Raw genomic sequence first — 26092 nt, 5'->3', positions numbered from 1 at the left:
TTGTTTTGGGAAAAGCATTTTAATGGGCTCTTTGATTCTAGAAAAGTAAAGCACAGAATATCTTCTGAATTAGAGAGTTGAACTTCTTCATAATAACATAGAAACCTTGTCCTCATTGGGGTGGGATGACATCTCTGCATATTATATTTCTTTTCAGAAAAAACATAATTCTTCCTGGGGAGCTTGGAGGGTTTGTAGCCCAATCTCTGAGTTGAGGATTCATGTTTAGGGGTTGTCTCATCTGGGAGAGTTGAGCAAGAGCCAGCCTACAACATGGCTATTGAAAGTGGAGAGTGAGGAGAGGGAAGCCCCTTAAAAGTCTTGGATAGGGGCTGAGCCCATAAACTCTAAAGATAGTCAAGGATAACAGGAACACGTAACAGTGTTTCTTCCTTCTAGTATATTCCTTTTTTCCCTCTTGCATCTGCCTTTATTTAAGTGTTGCTAAATACTGTAGCCCGATCTTAGCTGAGTTATGAAGGAGTAAGGGACTGTCCTGTGAGCACTTTGGGGAGTGCAGCCCCTTGGGAGAGCCTGCTACCAGACGGACAGGTGGACTTCAGAAGAGTGAAGCAGTAATTTGGAGCAGGATTGGCAGTAGATGCGGCTTCTGGCAACAGGGATGTATGTTTGTGGACCATGTTAGTATTCCTTAGAGGTTCACAGAAACTGGTGAAAGAGACCCTGATAGGAAATAGACATCTTGATGACAAGAGGAATGGGTTTGAAGCCTGGAATGTCTTAAGTTACATTGTAAGGAAATGTAAAGTAATGGATAAATAAATGTCTATTTGTTAAGTAGTCAATTTAATCTATATTAGCATGTGTTTCGCTTCATAGGCAATAGATATCTCTTAAAAATCCAAGCTCTAGAATAATGTTTGAGGCTGTTCTGGCTGGTGTAGGTCTAGGAACAGGCTTCCAGATGGCATTCCTGGCACTGGAAAGTTGAGAGCACATATTGACATGAGGAAGTCGTCCAATCAGGCAGCGGTTACAGTGGTCAAGGAAGACATCCAGGTGGTTGGTTACTTGAACTGAGTTGTGATGGAGAAATCAGAATAGCTATATTCTGACAGTTAAATGAATATAAGGGAATATTTTCCAGAGAGAACAGCATTCATATAGCACAGACTGAGAAGTAAAGAGGGTAAAAATTGAAGCCAGGGAGATGAGTTCTGAAGAACAGGTGGAAATAAGACTGTGTTGACAGAGACAAGAATGGACCAAGAAACAGTTTCATCTGTAAATGGGCTCAAGAGGATGGATGGAGTTCAAGCTTGTGACTAGTTGGTTGTCTTCTCTCTCCACCCTCCCAAGCAATGAATTGAGAGAAGGGCAAGGAATACAAAGATTTGTATGTATGGATGGGTAAATGGAGGGTGGGAACAGAATAGTTACCTCTACGTGTATTTTTTTAATGCGAGAAGGGGAGACAGAGAACCAGACTCCTGCATGCACCCCAGCTGGGATTCACCCAGCAAGCCCCCTACTGGGGTTGCTCTGTACACTGGGGCCATTGCTCGGCAAGTGAGCTATTTTTAATGCCTAAGATGGAGGCTCCATGGAGCCATCCTCAGCATGCAGTACCATCTTGCTGAAACTAATTCAGCCATGTCTGTAGGAGGGGAAGAGAGAGAGAAAGAGAGACACTGAATGAAGAGTGGAGGGATGGAGAAACAGATGGTCACTTTTCCTCTGTGCCCTGACTGGGAATTGAATTTGTAACATTCACATACTGGGCAATGCTCTACCACTGAGCCAACTGGCCAGGGCCTCCCAGTATATTTTATTGATATCAAGATGAGGTAAGTGGTGCTCTGGTGTGGATCTCTGCGTCTGAGTTTATAAACCAAGGAAGGGCTTCCTTTTCCATATCCATCTTATTTAAATCTCTGCTTTCACAGTGAAGAAATAATTCTTAATTCAAAAAATTCATAAGAGTGATAGAATTAAAACACATTTTATTGACCTGTAACCACTAATGATGTGACCAGTGGACATCAATTGAAACTTTAAAATTAGATATGTTAGTCTGAAAGCTCATGTTTAAAACATTAAACAGTTGACTCTACTGTGTGACAAGCTGTGTGTATAAACATGTTTCTCGCCTCTCCAAGGCTTATAAGTTATTTGGGGAGATAAAAGCAAAATATATGATTAGAAGTAAACCAGTAATGCCATCAAAATGCCATGGGAATAGGCCCTGGCCGGTTAGCTCAGTGGTAGAGCATCGGCCTGGTGTGCAGGAAGTCCCGGGTTACATTCCTGGCCAGGGCACACAGGAGAAGCGCCCATCTGCTTCTCCACCCTCCCCCTCTCCTTCCTCTCTGTCTCTCTCTTCCCCTCCTGCAGCCAAGGCTCCATTGGAGCAAAGTTGGCCCCAGCACTGAGGATGGCTCCATGGCCTCTGCCTCAGGCGCTAGAATGGCCCTGGTTGCAACAGAGCAATGCCCCAGATGGGCAGGGCATCGCCCCCTGGTGGGCATGCTGGGTGGATCCCGGTCCGGCACATGCGAGAGTCTGTCTGACAGCCTCCCCGTTTCCAACTTCAGAAAAAAAAAAAAAGCCATGGGAATAGAGGGAAAAACATAAAGATAAATCTCAGTAAACACATATGACCTAATATGTCTTCTTAAATAACTTCAATATCATATGCTAGAGGACCTTCAATGGAAAACCCCAGGTAGAAGGACACTCTTTCTATGTTCCTACCACTTCTGAGTGGATCTGAATAAACAGATGTCACTGGTATTTTTATTTTTTCCTTTGTTCCATATTCAATGGAGATGTTCTTGCCCTCAGCCAGACCAGTGAGACGACGCAGGAGGTCTTTGACTTTCTTTTTTTTCCACACATCTCCACTCTGCCAGAAAGAATTTACATCTTTTACTTTACTGAAGTGCTGCTCTATCTCGGCCTTGTGAACAAGACTATTGAGACCCCTCTTATTCCCCAGATAGAAGAGTGTGCTTGCCTGCCTGGACCTGCACATCTTCCTGTACTGCCTGTTGAAGGACCTGTGTAAGGAAGAAACATATTTTTCCATTAGTTTGGCATCTTCATCTAGCTCTTCATTTTCTGGCCAGAACAGGAGGCAGGCCAAGAAATAAGGGTCTGGATATTGATGGCTTTGTTCTGTGTATTGTAGCACTTCTCGGAGCAGTTTTTTAAGATTGTTAAATGGCTGAATGAACTTGGAGTTGGGTTTTAGACAATTGAGAATGATGTTGGCCAAAATGAAATTTTGCTTTTCCTTTGTCAGCCGTTTATTTGGATTTTGCTGCAAGAGGAAAGCATATTTGTTCACTATGCTTTCCATAATGTCTGCAGCCTGTTTGTGATTCGGATTAAGATATTCTAGAAGTCCAGAAAACCTTTCTGCTCTCAAAGCTTCTAGAGCTTTCCTGCAGTTCTCTTGGAGTAGGCAACTCTCTTTGCTTTGTAATAGACTCGGATCCAACTGGCAGAAGAGGTCCACGTATTTTTTGATATAATCACTGATTTTCTTGCTTAAAAAGATCTCCACTGTTTCTTTTTGGATATTCCTTGATTTCAAAAGGCCCATATAATCAGAAAAAAAGTCAAAGCACTTTTTCATATCCGATTGTAAATTTTGTAAGTAGGATGTGAATTTACTAAGAGCCGCACAATAATTTTTTGGATTTGTGGGAATATTCCCCTTTCCTGATAAAAATTCTGCCATAATTTTTTTAGATGATTCATTTTCTTTGTGGAAACAGGGAGTGAGCTGAAGAATCTGAATAGCATAAAGGCCAACTTCTATTTCACCCATGAAACCAGCTGTATTATACGTGTCATATTTCCTTTGGGACTTCTGTGGTGACCAGGTCGCTGTTTCATAATCTTTCGTATCGGTTTGCTCTTGGGATATTTTGAAAGCTCTTGATGCATTTTCAGCGACCTCTAAGAAATGTGTTAGATCATTAACAGTGATATCCCTACGGTTTTTGTTTTCATCCAACCACCATTTGATTTTACTTTTGTAGACCTGACCAAGTGTGTCTGAGATATAGGAATTTTTAGGTGCTCTCTTTTTGGCCTCATTTGCCCAATCCAGAGCAGTGTCAAAGTTCTTCTCTTTAATGTAGAAATGTCTTGCTAAGGCCTGACAAATAAATGCATTTTGTGGGAATCGGATACTTCCTTCAGTCAAGACCCTTTCAACTTCATCATTCTGTAAAGCTTCAATTAACGGAGAAAACAAAGTGTCTGTTTCGTCTCCATACTCTTTGCGCTGTCTTGTAAGCAGAAGAGTTTGCACGTCATGTTGAAATTTGTCTCTTCCTATTCCAGAAACAAAGAATAAGTTCTCTTTTAATAGCTTTAATGTAATTTGGCACTTATTCAATTGATAGCTTCTTTCCAGTTCTTTTAGACAGCAGATGGCAATCAGAGGGTGAATGATACGCACACCTGTGTATCTCCCGTGTTCTGCAACTTCTGTGTTTACCAGGAGTGTAGAATAGGCTCCCATCTTGTCTTCGAGGCTTTCTGGTTTCCAGGGCGTACTAGTGTATATGATTCCCAAAAATATTTCACATTGTGACACTGAAATGGTAAAATCAGTAACATAAGTGTTGAGCAGAGCCAGGAAAGAAATGAGCTGTGCTTCCTTGCTGTCAGTATCCAGTCCTTTTAGGATATTCTTGACTACATTTTCTATATACATTTTATCAAAATTTCCTTTCATGATCATGAATGAATAAAAGTTTTCACAGTTCTTGTGTTGCTTTTCAATTTCCTCCAGTTTGGCCTCAAAAGCTCTTTGTTCCTTGGGAGAAAGCTGGTATTTTAGTGCAATACTGTCTGCTAATATTGCATTTTCATCAGGATTCTTGGATCTCATGCAATTTAAGATAGTTACCAGTGTTTTCTCATATCGCAAACCCCTCTCTGCTAAGATGAAATGGATTGTATTCTGTAGAATGTAGACAGTTTCCTGTTCTTCCAAGTCATCCACTAGGAGAAGTACAGGGAAGTAATCCTGATGGCTGTTTGCCTTGTAGGTAATCAACTTGGTTACTTGTTCTCCAATTTCTTCAAAATCAATTGCTTTGTTTTTTAACACAGCACATCTGAAGTCTTCCTTTAGGTCCCAGAGAACATTCATAGCCAATGTAGTACCCCCACAGCCTGGATGATGATAAAGATTGATAATTTTTACAAATGCTGGTTTAGAAGACTCTGCCTGACATATCAGATCTTTAAGTTCTTTATAACTGTCTCTTTTGACAAAGGCTGAAGTATAGTTTTCAGAAGAAAAATAGAAGTTCCACCAGGATACTTTGCCACCTCGATAAAAGTGCTCTTCTTTTGTTTTCTTAAATTCTTCGAATTTAGATTCATTTTTCTCGATATCTGTGTCTTTACACTGATTTGCACAGAGAATTTCCAGTGCAGTCAAGATATCCTCTTCCTTTTTCTCTAGGAAAACTGAGGACAAACCCCTGGAGGGCAAAATCCTTCTTGATGACTCAGTGACTGGTTTTAGTTTAAGGATAGTACTGTTTATCAATTCTAAATTCAAAGTGGAAATACTGTGCTGTGTTAACTCATCTGCCATTATCTGTCTTACTTGTAGTAGATCTTTCCATCGTTGATAAATTTGTGAATTTACACAAATACACAATATATTGTCCATTCCATTGAAGGCTTGGTAGAAAGCACAGAAGGTTTCAATGAGTGGGTCTCCTGGGCTTTCCACTGGAGAGAGTAATAGAAACACTACCAAAAATTTCCCTCTTCTCATTAGATTTTCATCTATGAGAAATAAAATCACTTTCCTGACTTCAGAAGCTCTTTCTTTCTGCCATAAACATGGTTCTAGAGGCTTATACCTCTCGTCTTTCAAGTCTGACCTGCCATTGCAGAAGATCCAGCTGGTCTGATCGTAAAGGTTCAGACTAGAAATTTTCTCACTTAGAGTAGTTGTATTTTCCTCATACTGGTTTGGAAAGTGAAGGTTTGCTACTCGGCTTTTTTGGTAAGCTTTGGCCACTCCCTTGCTCTCAGATTCAGGATCAAACTCCAACACAGCAAACCATTTAATCTCCTTTAGAAAATCGAAGTTCTTTGTTTGGTTTGGATGGCATTTATTTATTACAAGAATGTACTGATTGTAGTATGAATTATCCAGTGACTCTCGGTTTCCTATGAGAAGTTTAACCAGCTTTCGTCCTTCACTCTCCATCCTGTGTGCCTTCACCTCACATTCTTCTTCAGCCTCTTTTCTAGATGCTGCCAGTGAATTTAGTTTTCTAAAAAATGTTTTGAAATCCACATCTCGTTGCTTGACATTGGCCAGGATATCCTTAGAGCTTGCGCCATCTCTCACAAACAGTGAAATATCTTGGTTTTGTTTCCATGTTTCATCTTTACAGTTTTGCATCTTAATGTAAAAATACTTTTCTTTACAGACAGAGTATTTTGGAATAACGTCTACTTCAATGACAAATCTGTCAGATAGTGTATTGTTCTGTAGTAGGACTTCCACAAACCTTGGCTGTCGAATGCACTTCTTGGCTTCACTAATGTCACTGTCTTCAAAATACTGTTTGATCATTAGATTGAAGTGGTCAATGAAGGCTTCTTTATTGGTGACTTGCACACCAACAATTTCCCCGAGGGGTTTGTCCTTGACCCCAAAATGGATGGTGCCATTGGTGCGTGAATTCATACAAGCTGATGTGAATCGGAAGACTTCATTGCTAAATTTCATCTTAATGTCCTTCTCTGTGGCATTTTCTGTATTTGTGAAGGCTTTGAATTCATGTACTGGGTCTATTAGATTGAGTGGTCCTGTTTCAGGTTGTAGAACATAATGTTCTATGTAACGATGGCTGCTATGGAAGTGATCAAAAGGATATGGTATACAAGTCAACCGTTCAGGTTTTGGCTCATTCTTTCTTTTGTCTTTAGCGGTCACTACTTCATTTAATGCATTTTCTTTTACAAGAACTTGTTCCTTGGTATCTCCGATCTCTCTGAGATTATGATCAGTATTGGGTGGCATTGGTTGCTTCTCTTCTTCTTTTGTTTGTTGTGACTTTTTATGGTGTCCTTTTTTGGAGGGTTTTGTAGGATCTAATTGCCCAGCATCCTGATTGTGATTTTCAGGGAAACTATTATTCAATTTGTCATACGTACGTTTTATCAAAAGTGCTGGACCCCGAGGTAGTCCCATGTCTCTAAGGTCCTTTTCACTTAATTCCTGCAGGACTAATCCTGTCACTTCTTCATTGAATAGAATCTGCCCGTATTTCTCATCAATCTTAAGGTCTTTGATTACCCATTGTTTCACATGCTCTTTGTTCCAGTCTTTGATCATCTCAGGTAGATTTACTTGTTCACTCATATCGCAGCTGCAGCCTTCTTCCTTGAAAAAAGTAATACAATAAGTATTTTAGTGTGATACTTTATCATTAAAGTCACACAGTCCATTATGTATATAGTTTAATCTAAACAGCATGTACAAAATAATTGTTCAAGGATGATTCTTAAAACTGCTTAGTACTTAGTTTTACAGTTTTTATTTCTGATGAGTGACCTTGATTCCTAGATCCCTGGTTGGCAAACTGTGGCTCATGAGCCACATGCGGCTCTTTGGCCCCTTGAGTGTGGCTCTTCCACAAAATATCATGTGTGGGTGCTACCTCAATAAGCAATGTACCTACCTATATAGTTTAAGTTTAAAAAATTTAGCTCTCAAAAGAAATTTCAAGCATTGTACTGTTGATATTTGGCTCTGTTGACTGAGTTTGCCAACCACTGTCCTAGTGATTATAATTGTAATTATGAAGTTAGAATTAGCTGTTAACTGGGGTGACATATCCCTTTATCGTTATAATAATATTCCCTTTTAAGCTTAAGTTGGTGAACATTGGTTTTCTTTGTAACTCAAAACCAGAATCTTAAGTAATAAAGAAATTGGTTCCCATATTGCAAAAAATCTTTAAAATAGGAAATTGGGTAAGTGGAGGTGGAAAAAAATAGGAAACTTCATTGTATGTCAGAGTAATGGTGGTGTGAAAGATACTCCTGATCTCTTCCCTTGAAATTTCAACAAATTGAACAACTATAATGCAGTGAAAGAACCCTAGCTGGGCTCATAGAATTACCTGAAAGATTCATGCACTGAATGGTTTAAAGGTGGGACAGGTTGAGAAGGGGGGCAGAAAATAAAATGCATTTGTGGTTGGCTGTGGGGAGGAAATAAACCCTGAGTGACTGGTTTGTTTGTTTGTTTCTCTGCTGGACTGTGGGGAGGAGGGAAGCTTGGGCTGTCTGGGTTTTGTCTGAAGGGTACAGAGAGGGAAACCTGGAGTGAGTGGGTCTCCTACTGCTGGGAGGAGTGGTGAGATAGAGGGACAGAGGGGGAGATAAACCAAAGCAGCCAGAGCATGGGGTCATGTCCCTGCAGTTAGCCTACAGCCTGCACTTGGAAAAGACAAAGAAAACTAAAGTGCATCCCCCACCCAGCCTCCTAGATCCCACCTCCCTCACTTTGTAGGTATGGAGAATGGCAGAGACAAACCCCACAGCTAGCTCTTTAGAACTACTCTCTGCTCTGAAGAATAGAGGTACTCCACGTCCAGTCCCCAGGGCTGTTGAAATGGGGAGGAGTTCCTGGAGGCCTGAGATCACCATAGCTAGAGCTGGAAAATTGTAAAGCTGAACCAAAGCTGTAAAGCCTTCACAGCTTGCCCCATCCACTAGTATGACTGTGGCCCTGCTTACATCGTTATGACAGTAACATCTCAGTGGTGAACAGCTCAGGAATTTCAGAGCTGAAACTTATAATACAGCAACACCTACTGGAAGAAAAACAGTAACCACAAAACCAAAATTTATTTTTCCTTTACTTCCCCTTTTTTCCTTCTTATTCTTGTTTTCTCTTTTGAATATCACTTTCTTTAATTTTTATATTTTTTATTCCTTGTGGGTGTTATGTTTGTTTTTTATTTTTTTTTATTTTTTTTTGTGTGGTTATTCTCTTTTACTTGTTACTATTTTTAAATTTTTATATTTTTAATTTTTCATTGTTGTGGGGGTTGTTTTTAGGATTCTGAAAAATAACAAACACTCTCATTGCCATCAAGGAAGAAGAAATTGACTACCATGGCTACACACGACAGAGACATAGTTCAAAAAGAAAATGAAAAAATCTCCATAAAAAAATCTTCATCACATGGAAACCTTGGAATTAAATGATAGAGAACTCAAAATTGAAGTTCTGAAAATATTCAACGAGATACCAGAAAACACCAACAAGCAACTTATTGAGTTCAGAAAAGGAATGAATTAACAAAACAAATACCTCACCAAGGAGATTGAAACTTTAAAAACAGAGATGAAAAACTCAATACATGAATCAAGAACTCAGGTAGCAAGTTTAGCTAATAGAACAAGCCAGACAGAGGAAAGAATCAGTGACATTGAAGATAGGCAACTAGAGATGCTCCAGAGAGAAGAGGAAAGACACTCATGAATTTAAAAAATAAGAGAGCTCTATAAGAATTGGGTGACCCATCAGAAAGAGCGATATAACAATAATGAGTATATCAGAAAAGAAGAGAGGAAGAAGAGAATGGAGAGCCTATTCAAACAAATAATTGATGAGAATTTCCCAAGCCTATGGAAAGAGTTAGAGCCTCAAATATAAGATGCAAATAGAACACCGAGTAACTTCAACCCAAACAGACATACTCCAAGGCACATTGTAATAAAATTGTCAAAAATCAATGACAAAGAACAAATCCTCAAGGCAGCTAGGGAAGAGAAAAACATAACATATAAAGGAAAGCCCATTAAGTTATCATCATACTTCTTAGCAGAAACTCTACAAGCCAGAAGAGAGTAGAACCAAACATTCAAAATACTGAAGGAGAGGAATTACCAGCTAAGAATACTATATCCATTAAAGTTATTCTTCAAATATGAAGGAGAAATAAAAACTTAAAGACATATATAAATTGAGGGAGTTTATCACCAGAAAACCCCCATTGCAGGAAATACTCAAGAGGGTTATTCAACCAGATACAAATAACAAAACAAAACTGCAAGTAAAAGCGCCAACAAAGTCACAATAAAAACAAGGATAATCTGTGACAACAATAACATAAAAGGGGAGAGGATAAAGATCTGCAGTAACAAAAAAGGATGAGTGCAGGAGAACTCATAAGACAAAGTACTCTTCTACATATGGAAATATGGCTCTTAATAACCTAATGGTTAGATCCTCAAGAAAGAAAATTAACAAAGAAACAGCAGACTTAAAGGACACATTAGATGAACTCGATTTAATAGATATCTTCAGAACCTTTCACCCTAAAACAGCAGAATATACATTCTTTTCAAGCGCTCATGGTACATTCTCTAGAATAGACCACATGTTAGGGCACAAAAGCGGGCTCAACAAATTTAAGAAGATTGAAATCATATCGAGCACTTTCTCTGATCACAATGGCATTAAACTAGAAATCAACCACAATAGAAAAATTGAAAAACATTCAAACACTTGGAAACTAAATAGCACGTTATTAAACAATGAATGGGTTAACATTGAGATCAAAGAAGAAATTAAAAAATTCCTAGAAACAAACGATAATGAGCATACATCAACTCAAAATTTATGGGACACAGCAAAAGCAGTCCTGAGAGGGAAGTTTATAGCATTACAGGCATACCTCAACAAGCTAGAAAAAGCTCAAATAAACAACTTAACCCTGCATCTAAAAGAACTAGAAAAAGAACAGCAAGTAAAGCCCAGAGCTAGTAGAAGGAAGGAAATAATAAAGATCAGAGCAGAAATAAATGACATAGAGGCTAAAGAAACAATACAGAGGATCAATGAAACCAGGAGCTGGTTCTTTGAAAAGGTAAACAAGATCGATGAACCTTTAACAAGACTCACCAAGAAAAAAAGAGAGAGGACTCAAATAAATAAAATTAGAAACGAGAGTGGAGAAATAACAACAGACACAACAGAAATACAAAATATTGTAAGAAAATACTATGAAGAACTGTATGCCAAAAAACTAGACAACCTAGATGAAATGGACAAATTCCTTGAATCATATAATCTTCCAAAAATCAATCTGGAAGAATCAGAAAACCTAAACAGACCAATTACAACAAATGAGATTGAAACAGCTATCAAAAAACTCCCAAAAAAGAAAAGTCCTGGGCCTGATGGCTTCACAAGTGAATTCTACCAAATATTCAAAGAAGAACTAACTCCTATCCTTCTCAAGCTATTTCAAAAAATTCAAGAGGAAGGAAGACTTCCAAACTCCTTTTATGAGGCGAGCATAATTCTGATTCCAAAACCAGGCAAAGACAACACAAAAAAAGAAAATTATAGGCCAATATCCCTGATGAACTTAGATGCAAAAATCCTCAATAAAATATTAGCAAACCGGATCCAGCAATATATGGAAAAAATCATACACCATGATCAAGTAGGATTTATTCTTGGGAGGCAAGGCTGGTACAATATTCGCAAATCAATCAATGTGATTCATCACATAAACAAAAGAAAGGAGAAAAACCACATGATAATTTCAATAGATGCAGAAAAAGCATTTGATAAAGTCCAGCACCCATTCATGATCAAAACTCTCAGCAAGCCCTGGCCGGTTGGCTCAGTGGTAGAGCGTCGGCCTAGCGTGCGGAGGACCCGGGTTCGATTCCCGGCCAGGGCACACAGGAGAAGTGCCCATTTGCTTCTCCACCCCTCCGCCGCGCTTTCCTCTCTGTCTCTCTCTTCCCCTCCCGCAGCCAAGGCTCCATTGGAGCAAAGATGGCCCGGGCGCTGGGGATGGCTCTGTGGCCTCTGCCTCAGGTGCTAGAGTGGCTCTGGTCGCAACATGGCGATGCCCAGGATGGGCAGAGCATCGCCCCCTGGTGGGCAGAGCGTCACCCCTGGTGGGCGTGCCGGGTGGATCCCGGTCAGGCGCATGCAGGAGTCTGTCTGACTGTCTCTCCCTGTTTCCAGCTTCAGAAAAATGAAAGAAAAAAAAAAAAAACTCTCAGCAAGGTGGGAATACAGGGAACATACCTCAACATGATAAAGGCCATCTATGACAAACCCAAGCCAACATCATACTCAATGGGCAAAAATTAAAAGCAATCCCCTTAAGATCAGGAACAAGGCAGGGGTGCCCCCTTTCACCACTCTTATTCAACATAGTTCTGGAAGTCCTTGCCACAGCAATCAGACAAGAAAAAAAAATAAAAGGCATCCAAATTGGAAAAGAAGAAGTAAAACTATCATTATTTGCAGATGACATGATATTGTATATAGAAAACCCTAAAGTCTCAGTCAAAAAACTACTAGACCTGATAAAAGAATTTGGCAAGGTGGCAGGATATAAAATCAATACTCAGAAATCAGAGGCATTTTTATACACTAATAATGAACTGTCAGAAAGAGAAATCAGGGAATCAATCCCCTTTACCATTGCAACCAAAAAAATAAAGTACCTAGGAATAAATCTAACCAAGGAGATTAAAGACTTGTACTCAGAAAATTATAAAACATTGATAAAAGAAATCAGGGAAGATACAAATAAGTGGAGGCATATACCGTGCTCATGGTTAGGAAAAAGAAACATCATTAAAATGTCTATATTACCCAAAGCAATTTATAAATTCAATGCAATACCAATTAAAATACCAATGACTTACTTCAAAGATATATAACACATATTCCAAAAATTTATATGAAACCAAAGAGAACATGAATAGCCTCAGCAATCTTGAAAAGGAAGAATAAAGCGGGAGGGATCACACTTCCGGATATCAAGTTATATTATAAGGCCATTGTACTCAAAACAGCGTGGTACTGGCATAAGAACAGGCACATAGATCAATGGAACAGAACAGAGAACTCAGAAATAAACCCACAGCTCTATGGACAACTGATATTTGACAAAGGAGGTAAGACAATACAATGGAGTAAAGACAGCCTCTTCAACAAATGGTGTTGGGAAAACTGGACAGCTACCTGCAAAAAAATGAAACTAGACCACCAACTTACACCACTCACAAAAATAAACTCAAAATGGATAAAAGACTTGAATGTAAGCCGTGAAACCATAAGCATCTTAGAAGAAAACATAGGCAGTAAGCTCTCTGACATCTCTCGCAGCAATATATTTGCTGATTTGTCTCCACAGGCAAGTGAAATAAAAGACAGGATAAACAAATGGGACTTTATCAAACTAAAAAGCTTCTGCACAGCTAAAGACAATAAGAACAGAATAAAAAGACAAACTACACAATGGGAGAATATATTTGACATAGCGTCTGATAAGGGGTTAATAACCAAAATTTATAAAGAACTTGTAAAACTTAATACCAGGAAGACAAACAATCCAATCCAAAAATGGGCAAAAGAAATGAATAGACACTTCTCCAAAGAGGACACACAGATGGCCAATAGGCATATGAAAAAATGTTCAACATCACTAATGATTAGAGAAATGCAAATTAAAACCACAATGAGATATCACCTCACACCAGTCAGAATGGCGCTCATCAATAAAACAACACAGAATAAGTGCTGGCGAGGATGTGGAGAAAAGGGAACCCTCCTGCACTGCTGGTGGGAATGCAGACTGGTGCAGCCACTGTGGAAAACAGTATGGAGATTCCTCAAGAAATTAAAAATCGAACTGCCTTTTGACCCAGCTATACCACTGTTAGGAATATACCCCAAGAACACCATAGCACTGTTTGAAAAGAAGAAATGCACCCCCATGTTTATGGCAGCATTGTTCACAATAGCAAAGATTTGGAAACAGCCCAAGTGTCCATCAGAGGACGAGTGGATTAAAAAGCTTTGGTATATATATACTATGGAATACTACTCAGCCATAAGAAATGATGACATAGGATCTTTTACAACAACATGGATGGGCCTTGATAACATTATACTGAGTGAAAGAAGTAAATCAGAAAAAACTAAGAACTATATGTTTCCATACATAGGTGGGACATAAAGATGAGACTCAGAGACATGGACAACAGTGTTGGGGTTACAGGGTGGGGGGAGGAGAGGGAGGGGGCTGGGGGAGGGGAGGGGCACAAAGATCATGGCTTTTCAGCATTTGCCATATTCCCCCCTTAATCTATAGACAGACAGCAAATATTTACGTATGGTGTTCCCACTATAAAGACTGCTGTCTTAGGGACAAATGCTGATAAACTATTTCAGCAGTTCCTCCCTCTTCAAAGACTTATATGTAAACATAGAGCTCCATGTTTCATAGGACATACTCAAGCTCACTCCATGCTCCCTGGAGCTTTAGCCCAAGGGAATGCCCCCCCCCTTTTTTATTTTTTTATTTTTATTTTTTATTATTTTTTTTTTTAGTATTTTTTCTTTTATTTATTTATTTTTTGTATATTTCTGAGGATGGGGATGGGGAGGCAGTCAGACAGACTCCTGCATGTGCCTGACTGGGATCCACCTGACATGCCTACCGGGGGGAATGCTCTGCCCATCTGGGATGTTGCTCTGTTACAACTGGAGCCATTTTAGCAACTGGAGCGGAGGCCATGGGGCCATCCTTAGTGCCCAGGGTGGATTTCCTCCGGTGGAGCCTTGGCTGTGGGCGGGAGGAGAGAGACCAAGAGGAAGGAGAGGGGGAGGAGTGGAGAGGTAGATGGGCGCTTCTCCTGTGTGCTCTGGCCGGGAATCGAACCCGGGAATCCTGCACACCAGGCCAATGACTCCAACGGGTCTACCATATCATGCTTTTTACTTAAAAAAAAAAAAAATTTCCATTTCTTTTGAATGCTGATGAACAGGAGACACCAAATCTTTTTCACCTGCAAACTACTACCTTCTTTATTAGATCTAGCTAATAACACTGTTTTGTCTTTTTTCCAAATAGCTCCAGATATATGGAAAAGATTTATATAGGCGGATGGGGATCCTCAAACCCCTCAGCGAGATCTTCTGAGAATGGCTTTTAAGATACCTAGAGGCAGAAAAAACCCAATAGAGATCAGGGGAAACTACCAGCTTTTAGGATACACCCTTAAAGGCTCCAACACCCCAAAGGGGTCTCATAGGATGCCATCTGGGTCCTGCTTCAATAGTGGAAAGGAAGGTCATTGAGCTAAAGCCTGCCAGGCTTACACGCCTCTGCTGTGAGGAAACAGGGATACTGGAAGGTGGGCTTCCCCCTCGCTCCTCTAAGGGAGGGTTCAGTCTCTTCCAGCCCTGCTCCAGCCACCTATGACCTAACCTTGCCCAGAAAGCTGGGGTTTGCCACTGAAGGCTGAAGGTGCCCAGGGCCGTCGGCCCCATCTATGACACTGTGGACGAGCCTAGGGTATTTCTCCCAAGAAGCAGGTAAACTGATCTCATTCACACAAGGGCCACTTAACTATGTTTTGCCTGAATAGTCAGGTTTTTTATTCTTCCCTCAAAGATCTCTGTTGTGGGTGTTGATAGTCCTATTTTCTGCTGCTTTGCTTAATATATAGTGTTTCCTTTATCCCTCCTACCTCAATGCCCCACTCATATTTCAGGCTGGGACCTACTCTTAATTTAGAGCTCTCTTTCCTCCTTTTGCCAACTTGTATTATGAATTTACCTTTGCCACCCAGCTTAGTGTATCCCAAGGTTCTCTCTACCAGGCCACAGTCACAGAGCTCCAGGGAAAAGCAACCTGGTCTCAACTCTCCAGGCAGAGGAGAACAGAAGCTCCATATCCACGCATGCTGCAAATGGCTTTTTCCAGTCTACCTGAATCATTACCAGCTAGAAGCAGCGGTCATTGGGACTTGGACATGAGCTGCAAAGTATAGAATGGTGACAACAATTCCAGTGCCATGCGGACTTTTCCTGTGGGGAACTTTCCTGGACTCCTGCTCCCTGTGACAGCTCCTAACAGACTGAACTGTGGTTGGGTTGTGTTTTTCAGGGATTTGGCATGGTGATGGGGCCAACTTGGACTTGGGGAACATGTTAAGGACACTACTCTTTTATGGATTCTTGCTGTATTGGCCAAGAGTTTGCTTAAAGGCTTTTAATCACTGTAAAAAAAATAGAGGACTGGATGAAGAAGATGGGGCACATATACACCATGGTATATTATTCAGCTAGGAGAAATGGTGACATCGGATCACTTATAGTGGAATGGTGGAGTCTTGGTAGCATTGTGCGGGTTGAAATAAGCGAATCAGAAAAAAACAGGAACTACAGGATTCCATACATTGGTGGGACATAAAAGCGAGACTAAGAGGCATGAACAGGAGTGTGGTGGCTATGGGGGTGGGGGGAGGGAAGGAGGGAGAGGGGGAAGGGGAGGGGTACAGAGAGAACTGGATGGAGGGTGGCGGAGGACGATCTCTCTTCGGGTGATGGGTATGCAACATAACTAAATGACAAGATAACCTGGAAATGTTTTCTTTGAATGTATGTACCCTGATTTATTGATGTCATCCCATTAAAATAAAAATTTATTTATTAAAATTAAAAAAAAAATAACCTAATGGTAACCACTCATGAAAAAGCCACTACTGAAATACACAGTTCAAAAAAAGAAGAAACAAGAGAAAGAAGTATGGAATACCACCAAACAAAAGCAACTGACAGAAGCACTAAAGAGAAGGACCAAACGAGACACAGAAGTACCAGAAAACAAAACAAAAAATGGGTATAGGAAATCCTCAAGTGTTAATAATTACCCTAAATGTAAGTGGACTGAACTCACCAATAAAGAAGCATAGAGTAGCAGATTGAATCAAAAAGCAAAACCCAGCCATATGCTGTCTTCAAGAGACACATCTAAGCTGCAAGGACAAAAGTGGACTCAAAGTGAAAGTTTGGAAAACAATTTTCCAAGCAAATAATATCCAAAGAAAAGCAGGGATTGCCATACTCATATCTGACAGTGCTGACTTCAAGATGACAAAGGTAATCAGAGACAAAGATGGACATTTCCTAATGATAGTAGAGACACTGTATCAAAAATACATAACACTTCTTAATATATATGCACTGAACCAGGGAGCACTAAAATATATACAGATCTACTAACTGATCTAAAAACAGAAGCAGGCAAAAATACAGTCATACTTGGAGATTTCAACACACCATTGACAGCTTTAAATATATCATCCAAATAGAAACTCATTAAAGAAATATCAGCCATAAATGACACTCTGGATCAAATGGATATAAAAGACATTTATAGGACATTTTTATCCCAAAACGTTAGCTTATAGATTCTTCTCTAGTGCGCATGGAACCTTTTTAATGATAGACTATGTGTTGGGTCATAGAACTAACATCAGCAAATTTAGGCAGATTGAAGTTATACCAAGCATATTTTATGATAATAAGGCTTTGAAGTTAGAATTCAACTGTAAAAAGGAAGTAAAAAAACCTAGAAAAATGTAGAAATTAAACAACATGCTTCAAAAAAATGAATGAATCAAAGAAGAAATAAAAGCAGAGGTCAAAAGATATTTACAGACAAATGAAAATGACAACACAACATATTGAAATTTCTGGGATGCAGCAAAAGCAGTAATAAGAGGGAAGTTGATATCATTACAGGTTTATATCAAGAAACAAGAGAGATCCTAAGTAAACAACCTAACATCACAGCTTAAGGAACTAGAAAAAGAAAAACAAAGGCAACCTAAAGTCAGTAGAAGAAAGGAAATAGTAAAAATTAGAGCAGAACTAAATGAAGTAGAGAACAAAAACACTATAGAAAAAATTAATACAACAAAGAACTGGTTCTTTGAAAATATTAATAAAATCGACAAACCACTGGCTAGACTCACTAAGTTAAAAAAAAAGGACTCATATAAACAAAATCCAAAATAAAAGAGGAGAAATTATCACAGATATCTTAGATGTACAAAGGATCATAGTAAAATATTATGAAAGATTATATGTCACCAAATTCAACAACCTAGAGGAAATGGATGCATTCTTAGAGCTATACAATCTTCCTAGACTGAGTCACGAAGAAGTGGAAAACCTAAATTTACCTATAAGCAAGGAGGAAATAGAAACAACTATCAAAATTTTCCCAAAAACAAAAGTCCAGGACCAGATGGCTACACTAGTGAATTCTACCAAACATTCAAAGATTTGGTACCTATCATTCAAAGATTTTGGTACCTTTTGAAAGTCTTCCAAAAAATAGAAGAAGCAATAATCCCTAACACATTTTATGAGGCCAACATAACCCTCATACCCAAAACTGGCAAGGACAACACCAAAAAAGAAAACTACAAAACAGTTATCTCTAATTAATACAGATGCAAAAATCCTAAACAAAATACTAGCAAATCAAATACAACACACATTAAAAAAATAATACATCATGATCAAGTGGGATTCATTACAGGAGCACAAGGATGGTTCAACATATGGAAATTGATCAACATAATACACCACATCAAAACAAGGGGCAAAAATTATATGATCCTGTCAATAGATGCAGAAAAGACATCGATGATACAACATCCCTTTATGTTTAAAACACTCAATAAGATAGGAATAGAAGAAAAATACCTCAACATAATAAAGGCCATATATGACAAACCATCAGCTAATATTATACTAAATGGTGAAAAAATGAAGGCTTTTCCTCTCAAAGCTGGAACAAGACAAGGCTGCCCACTCTCTCCACTCTTATTCAACATAGTTCTGGAGGTTTTACCAGAACAATTAGGCAAGAGAAAGAAATAAAAGGCATCCATATCAGGAAAGAAGAAGTAAAGGTATCACTTTTTGCAGATGACATAATCCTGTATATAGAAAACCCCAAAGACTACACCAAAAAACTAGTAGAAACAATAAACCAATAACAGTAAAGTTGCAGGATACAAAATCAACATACAAAAGTCCATTGCTTTTCTATATGCCAACAATGAAATTTTGGAAAATGAACTACAATAAACAATTTCTCTTACAATTGAAACAACAACAACAAAATAAAATAGGAATAAACAAAGGATGTAAAGGACCTATATACTGAAAACTGCAAAACATCATTGAAAGAAATTGGAAAAGACACAACGAGATGGAAAAATATTCCATGTTCATTGATTGGAAGAATCAACATAGTTAAAATGGCCATATTACCCAGAGCAATATACAAATTTAATGCAATCCACATCAAAATCCCAATGTCATTTTTTAAAGAAATAGAACAAAAAGTTACCAGGTTTGCATGGAACCATAAAAAAACCCAAATAGCCAAAGCAATCCTGAGAAAAAAAAGAAACTAGAGGTATCGCACTACCTGACTTCAAACTATACTGTAGAGCCACATAATCAAAACAGCATGGTATTGGCAGAAAAACAGACATACAGAACAATTGAACAGAATCGAGAGCCCAGAAATAAAACTATATATAATTATATATATGGACAAATCATCTTTGACAAAGGAGCCAGAAATATACAATGGAAAAAAGAAAGCTTCTTCAATAAATGGTGCTGGGAAATTTGAAAAGTCACATGCAGAGGAATAAAACTTGACTACAGTTTGTCCCCCTGCACATAAATTAATTCAATATGGATCAAAGACCTAAATATAAGATCCAAAACAATAAATTACATAGAAAAAAACATAGGTACTAAACTCATGGACCTTGGCTGTAGAGAACAATTTATGAATTTGACCCCAAAGACAAGGAAAGTAAAGGCAAAAATAAATGAATGGGACTATATCAAATTGAAAAGCCTCTGCAAAGGAAAAGAAACTGACAACAACAACAAAAAATAGGCAGCCAACTAAATGGGAGATACTTGCAAACAAAAGTTCCGTTAATGGGTTAATATCCAAAATATATAAACAAATATATAATATCACAAAACTCAGCAACAAACAAGCCAATAATCTAATTAAAAAATGGGGAGAGGACCTGAACAGACACTTCTCCCAAGAGGACATACAAATGGCCAACAGATATATAAAAAGATGTTGATCTTCATTAGCTATTCAAGAAATACAAATCAAAACTACGAGATACAACTTCACATCTGTTAGATTGGCTATTATCAACAAGACAGGTAATAACAAGTGTTGGAGAGGCTGTGGAGAAAAAGGAACCCTCATTCACGCTGGTGGGAATGCAAATTAGTACAACCATTATGGAAGAAAATATGGTGGATCCTCAAAAAGTTAAGAATAGAACTACCAAATGACCCAGCAATCCCTCTACTGGGTATATTTTTTTCATGAAAAAATAATAATGCTACAGTAAACATGGGGGTGAAGATATCTTTTTGAGATAGAGTTTTTGTTTTCTTTGAGTAAGACCCACAAGTGGAATTGCTGGGTCATATGGTAGCTCTATTTTTCATTTTTTGAGGAACCTCCCTACTGTTTTTCATTGGTGACTGCACCAATTTGAATTCCCACCAACAGCGCCCAGTGATTCCCTTTTCTGTATATCCTTACCAACACTTGTTATTTCTCATCTTTTTGATAATAACCATTTTAACAGGTGTGAGGAGATTGTGGTTTTGAAATTTCTTCATTTTGTAATCCATTAGACCAGAACCAAGTCCAGTTTCCCAGTCAGATGGTCATAATGAGTGAGAGAGGAGTTTATGTTTTTTAAAGAAAGGTTAGACATATGTTCTTCATCCAGCAGGCACATCACAGCAACCCGAGCCCCAGTCTCCTCACACCCTTATTAGCTTTGCCATCTCAGGTCCAGTCCCTGCGGGAACATGCTTCTCATACAGGGTTTTCTGTCCTGGTTCTCAGGGAGCCAGCCTTCCAGGGGGCTCATGGTCACCCTCTGCTGTGTTGATTGCTCTTGCTACTCTGGGCAGATGGAGTCTCCTCTGGAGGTGTTTTTATCACTCTCCTCAGAAACTCTGTTCACATATTAGGCAGTGTCTTATCTTAGCCAGGGTCCTCCAGCATTCTATAAGAAGCAGCACATGAAGGATTTCCTGTTTATCAGCCACTATATGCCCGGAGACACTGTGCTGGCATATGTTTTAAACACAGGGACCTTTGGATTTGTCAAGAAGCTACCTAGTATAAATAATGAGGGAGCAGTTGTGATCAGGAAAATAAAGTCATGATTAAATTATGTCTCCTTTTAGCCCACCTGTTTTCCCATTCATGGTGTAGGAATTGGACCAGAACCAGAGTTGTCTTGGTGGTGGTTGTTTTTGTTCTACTTCTTTGCGTGTTTAAAGGTGCTGCTCTGGTTGGATCTGGTGGAGAAGACCTCCATCTTAACTCCCTTATTCTGTGCTGGGACCATTTTGAACCCCAGAGTTCTCCTATGAGTACTTAATTTCAGGATCTACTCCCTAAGGACTGTAATTTTCTCTCTCAGAGGAAGGCTCAAACCGGTAGGGCAAGTGCCAGTGCCCAGCCCACAGGAGATCTTACCTCCAGGAAAGAATTCTTGCACTCCTGGCTGGAGGCCAGCTGGTCCACGCCCTGCTCTGCTGTTCTTCAGAGCTGAAACTACAAAGCAAGTTAGTTTAATTTTACAAAGGACACATTATAATTATTCATTTCTTTGCATAGTCTCAGTATAAGCTAGTTATGAAGGAAAACCTTAAATAAAATAATTAAAATTTGGAGGGTTTAATTTTTAGGTGTAAACATTTACTATCATTTTGAATTCAACAGGACAGTTTGGCATAGTGGCACCTGGCTACAATTTTCCTCACAGTTTGGTATGCTTCAGTTCCTGATCTTCTGATCTGTATTTTACTTAGCTCTTCGATCCAGACCACAGAGCCTTCCACCTTCAGAAACACTACACCTGCTTGTGGGAAGGTTTCTTTTTTAAAGAATTCTGCAGTCAACTTAAGTTACATCTAGCAATGTGTATGTATGAAATCAGTGAGATTTCTCATCCGTTTTAGAATTGTTTTGTTAGAAATAGCTTGCGTACACTTGAAAATATATTCATTTTTATAGTTCTGATTATTTTTTATAATTAGTGTTAAAAAAACAGCTTTTAAAGAAAGTTGATGAAACAGACATCTTTAATGATTAGAAACTTACCAGGGCTTTTGTGAAAACGTCCACTTTTTATATCAGCAACTTGAAATAGGTCTCCATAAAGCTCTTTGATCTGGAGCTGTTAGGTTAGTTGCCTTTCTTGAGAATTTGCGAGTTGTGCCCTGGAAAGCCCTACAGGAAGTAGAAATGTAGGCAGAACAGACCCAGTCCTTTTATACTTGTGCCTGAGGATGTAGTTACTGAGAATCTGTTACATCAGAAAAATAATGTCACAGCAAATTAAAATGCAATTGATTGGATTGTTGCTTAGGAACTATTTATTAACTATTTCCCCCTTAACTTTCTACTATGAAAATGTCCAAACATACAGAGAATTTGAAAGAATAACAAAAGGAACATCCTTCACCTAGCAATCTCTTCTATATTTAAATATTTTTAATAAAATAAACAAGCAACTACAAATATGTTACATGCATTCTTTCTTTCTCTGTTTCCACATCCCACATTCCATGTGGAGCAAATCTTACAGGTTTTATCTTCAAACTGTGTCTGGCATCTGGCCACCAGCCACCACCTCCTCCACTGCCACCTGGTCCAAGCCCCCACCTTCTCTCCCTGGATTATAGGAGTACCCCTCACTAGTTTTCCTCTGCGGTATTGATCCCTTTGGGGCCTTCTCAAAATGGCAGCCAGTGAGCCTGTTCAGCTGTAAATGACACACCGATATCCTGTTGACTCCCTCCCAGTGCCTTTGCAGTTTGACTCTGAGAGGCCAGCTCATTATGAACTACAAGGCCTCCCAGGACCTGGCATCCTGTCCCGTCAGGCCCTCTGACTTGTATTCCTCTCAGTGAATCTGGTCCAGCCCCTGGGTTCCTTCTGCTCCAGCAGGCAGCACCTGCTCCTGCTCTGGCACGGCACCGTCTCCTCTCCCTGGAATGTCCTGGAAACCTGTTTGGCTCTCGGCCACACTTCCCTCAGGTCCTTTATCAAATGTCACCTTGTCACTGTCACTTCTTGGCCAGCCTACAGGAAAATATATCTCCTCTCACAACATTTCCTGTTCTTCCGTCTTAAAAAAAACCTACTCAGGACTTATCACAATCAGTCCATATATTTTAACCTGTCTGTCTTGTTTACTTTCTGTTCCCTCCATCGCTCTGTGTGCCTCCTGAGAACAAGAACGTTGGTGCGTTCTGTTCACTGTCTGACGGTGCCTAGCTCACAGTAGCTTCCTGACAAAAGCTGGTTGGATGACTAACATATTTCCCTGGAGTAATTAAAAGTAATGAAATTTTGAAAACCCTTGAGTTAGCCGTGTCTGTGGGTCAAAGGATGAGGGCAGTTATTTCATTTGGTTTACATTCCAGACAGAAATCTGGAGAAATCTCTACTGTCCTATGCGTTAGACCAGAACTAACTCTGGCTTCAGCCATGTGGTGACAAAGAATGAAACGGAAGTTTTATCAAAAGCAAAGGGAAATTGATAAATGTTTTCTCCTGCAGTCCTTCTAGGTAGCCCCGTTTCCGAATACCCCTTAGCAGTTTTCTGCTCTGTCCCACAGTGAGGCCATACTCGTCCCGGCTCTTCCCCAGAGGAGGGCCCGTTCTCCTCCAGGTCCTCGCGCACAGCCTCAGCGTCTCTGCTCAGGGAAGCTGATCCTGGCGAGGGGCTTCCCCTCTGCCCATGCTTAGGTCTGATGCTACAGTTCCTTCCCTTGTCCAGAGTCTTTCAGTAATTTAACCATTCACCTCTCCCGGAATATCCTAGTGATCGAAAGGACAGAGCCTAAATTTTCTCTTTTAATTTAACCAGTGATTACAATATTCAAACGTGGGTCAATATTCTAGAAAGGAAGCAGGACATTTCCACTGCAGTCCATGTCTTGTTTCTTACAGCTCTTTGGCCTCTACACAGCTACTGCCTCGTTGGGAGCTATTGTCTAGTGTAGGGGATGCCTCAAGGGGCACTTTGTGCCACCTAGTAGGTGACAGCACCCTCTCAAACTTCCTTTTGTTCAGGTTCTGCTAACAGATACCAGGATGATAGAAATACTCTTCTCTAGTAAGGTCACTGACATTTATTCCCCCAAACTTGGAGCTTTCTGATGGGGTTGCAGGCAGGGGACATGACCCCCTCCACCCTTAAATGGACGAAGGAATATTGATAGACTAGAAGTTCTAGATCACTTTCCCCCAGACATCTGGACTGACTCACCTGGGTGGGAAGGTATCTTGTGTCAATACACTAAACTCTTCAAAAATAGCCTTGGACTGATAATGGTCAAAGGTTTCTCATCTCCCTTCCCCCTACATGCTAATAGTTGTGAACATATAATGATTTGAAACTATTGTATTCAGCAATACTCTTTAAATAGTTTCTACTTTCTCAACTTTAAGAGAATCTGCATATATATTGTTGGAGGTAAGTAAAAATTAAAAGTTTTTAGGACTGGTGTGGACAGATTTTGAGAGTGACTTGACATAACTCTTGGCTTCCTAGGGACCCTCAGCTTTTTGTTCTGAAACAATCATGAACATATATCTTTTTATTAATAATAGCAACATTAATTATTGGCAAAGGAGCAACAGGGTACCATTGTCCAGCGGTTGCTCCAGTATTTTCTCTTTAGATACTGCAGACGTGCCAAATTATCAGGGCCCTTAGGGACAAGCTCTGGTACCCTCCCACCCTCATCTCAGGGGGTTTCAGTAGCACTCCAGATATTGGTGCCCTGAGGAGTTCTGCTCTGCGGGACTGTTAGAGTTGACAGTAGGGGAAAGACCATCCGGAATCCTGGCTCTCCCAGGAGAGCTGCACGCACACTCCTCTGGTGGCCTGACAACTGAAACTACACATGAACTAGTTAAGTTTCGTTTTCCTGAGGTGGTTTTCATTTAGTTTCTAACCAGGTTACTGTATGAGGTGGATCTGAAGCAAACACACAGAAAAATAGCCTCTGCAGGTATCTTTGATGAAACGTAAAACTTTTAGTAACATTTAAGTTATGGAAGACAGAATTTTGCATAATTGCACATGACCCTTGGTTTCTTTACGATCGTTTATGTATAATTCTGGAATGTCTTTGCATTGTTTCTCTAATCGTCTTTCCCACTCTCTACACAACCAGAAACACTCTCCTCCTCTTAAGTACACTTAAAAAGTTAGCCTCAGTTAAATATAGCAATATATATTTATCCATTCATATATCTAATTAATTTCAGTATTTTTACAAGTAACGATTTGTGTACAAGCACATATATTTACATAAAATGTACAGCTGGCATTAAAAAAATAGCTGTTCCTTCATAAGCATAAAAATAAAATATGATTTAGCAACTTACCAGGATTTTTCTGAAAACTTCCTCCTTTTATATCAGAAACAATTGTTTTTAACCTTTGTTTTCTTATTCCTCTTCTGGTGGTGAGGAGACAGATAATTGTAAGGACCTTTTTAAAAAGAAAAGGGAGCCAGGAAGCTGTAAGTGTTGTGGCCTGCGGATGCTCTGGCTCTTCCTGGGGGTGGGAGCGGCAGGCAGGGGCAGAATGAGGAAGTGGAAATGCAGAGTTTCAGTTTTGCTTGAGAACAGAGTTAATTGGATGTAGAAGATTGTAAAACATTTCAAAAATGACATTGCAAAAACTGTCAATTAATTTGAACAATTGCTTAGAAACTATTCACCAGACAGAATTTTAAGTCATTAGAATAAGAAACTGGGGTGGGGTGGTGGGGGGAGGGAGGATCTACAGAAAAAAGGAAAGAGAAATACTGAGAGAAAATTAGAATCTCAGTGTGATTCAGCTATGGGCTGAATTGTGTCCCTCAAAACTCACATGTTGAAATGCAATCCCCAGTACCTTAATATTTGGAGACAGGATCTTTTATTTATTTATTTATTTATTTATTTATTTTTATTTCTAATCTAGGTATGAAGTCTTTTTTTTTTAAGACTTTATTTATTCATTATAGAGAGGGAAGAGAGAGAGAGAGAGAGAAAGAAGGGAGGAGGAGCAGGAAGCATCAACTCCCATATATGCCTTGACCAGGCAAGCCCAGGGTTTTGAACCGGCAACCTCAGCG

The 26092-nt window shown here is 39.4% G+C and overlaps 1 protein-coding gene and 1 long non-coding RNA gene across 6 annotated transcripts in view; one reads left to right on the top strand and one right to left on the bottom strand.

The window, feature by feature from the left end:
• The window catches only part of LOC136384198 (uncharacterized), a 211715-nt gene that overhangs the window by 123261 nt on the left and 62362 nt on the right, over positions 1 to 26092 (top strand). The gene's annotated exons all lie outside the window — the stretch shown is intronic.
• LOC136384194 (sterile alpha motif domain-containing protein 9-like) lies at positions 1948 to 25614 on the bottom strand. Of its 5 annotated transcripts, none has more exons than XM_066354294.1 (4): positions 25356 to 25614; positions 22053 to 22181; positions 21426 to 21503; positions 1948 to 7395 (listed from the first exon to the last, which is right to left on the bottom strand). In XM_066354294.1, the coding sequence occupies exon 4, from the start codon at positions 7376 to 7378 to the stop codon at positions 2636 to 2638; it is 4743 nt and encodes a 1580-aa protein (XP_066210391.1). In that variant the 5' UTR covers positions 7379 to 7395; positions 21426 to 21503; positions 22053 to 22181; positions 25356 to 25614; the 3' UTR covers positions 1948 to 2635. The 5 variants fall into 5 exon arrangements, with proteins under 5 accessions (XP_066210391.1, XP_066210388.1, XP_066210387.1 ...); XM_066354291.1 differs by having other exon boundaries at positions 1948 to 7399; positions 22053 to 22257; positions 25356 to 25613; XM_066354290.1 differs by having other exon boundaries at positions 1948 to 7399; positions 25356 to 25613.

This window comes from Saccopteryx leptura, chromosome 12, assembly GCF_036850995.1.
Source record: "Saccopteryx leptura isolate mSacLep1 chromosome 12, mSacLep1_pri_phased_curated, whole genome shotgun sequence".
NCBI classification, from domain to species: domain Eukaryota; kingdom Metazoa; phylum Chordata; class Mammalia; order Chiroptera; family Emballonuridae; genus Saccopteryx; species Saccopteryx leptura.
Note: the sequence above shows the minus strand (reverse complement) of the source record. Positions and strands in the feature narration are given on the sequence as shown.

Bases quoted from the DNA above. Each gene is read 5' to 3' on its own strand.
- LOC136384194 (XM_066354294.1), bottom strand. From the start codon at position 7,378: ATGAGTGAACAAGTAAATCTACCTGAGATGATCAAAGACTGGAACAAA.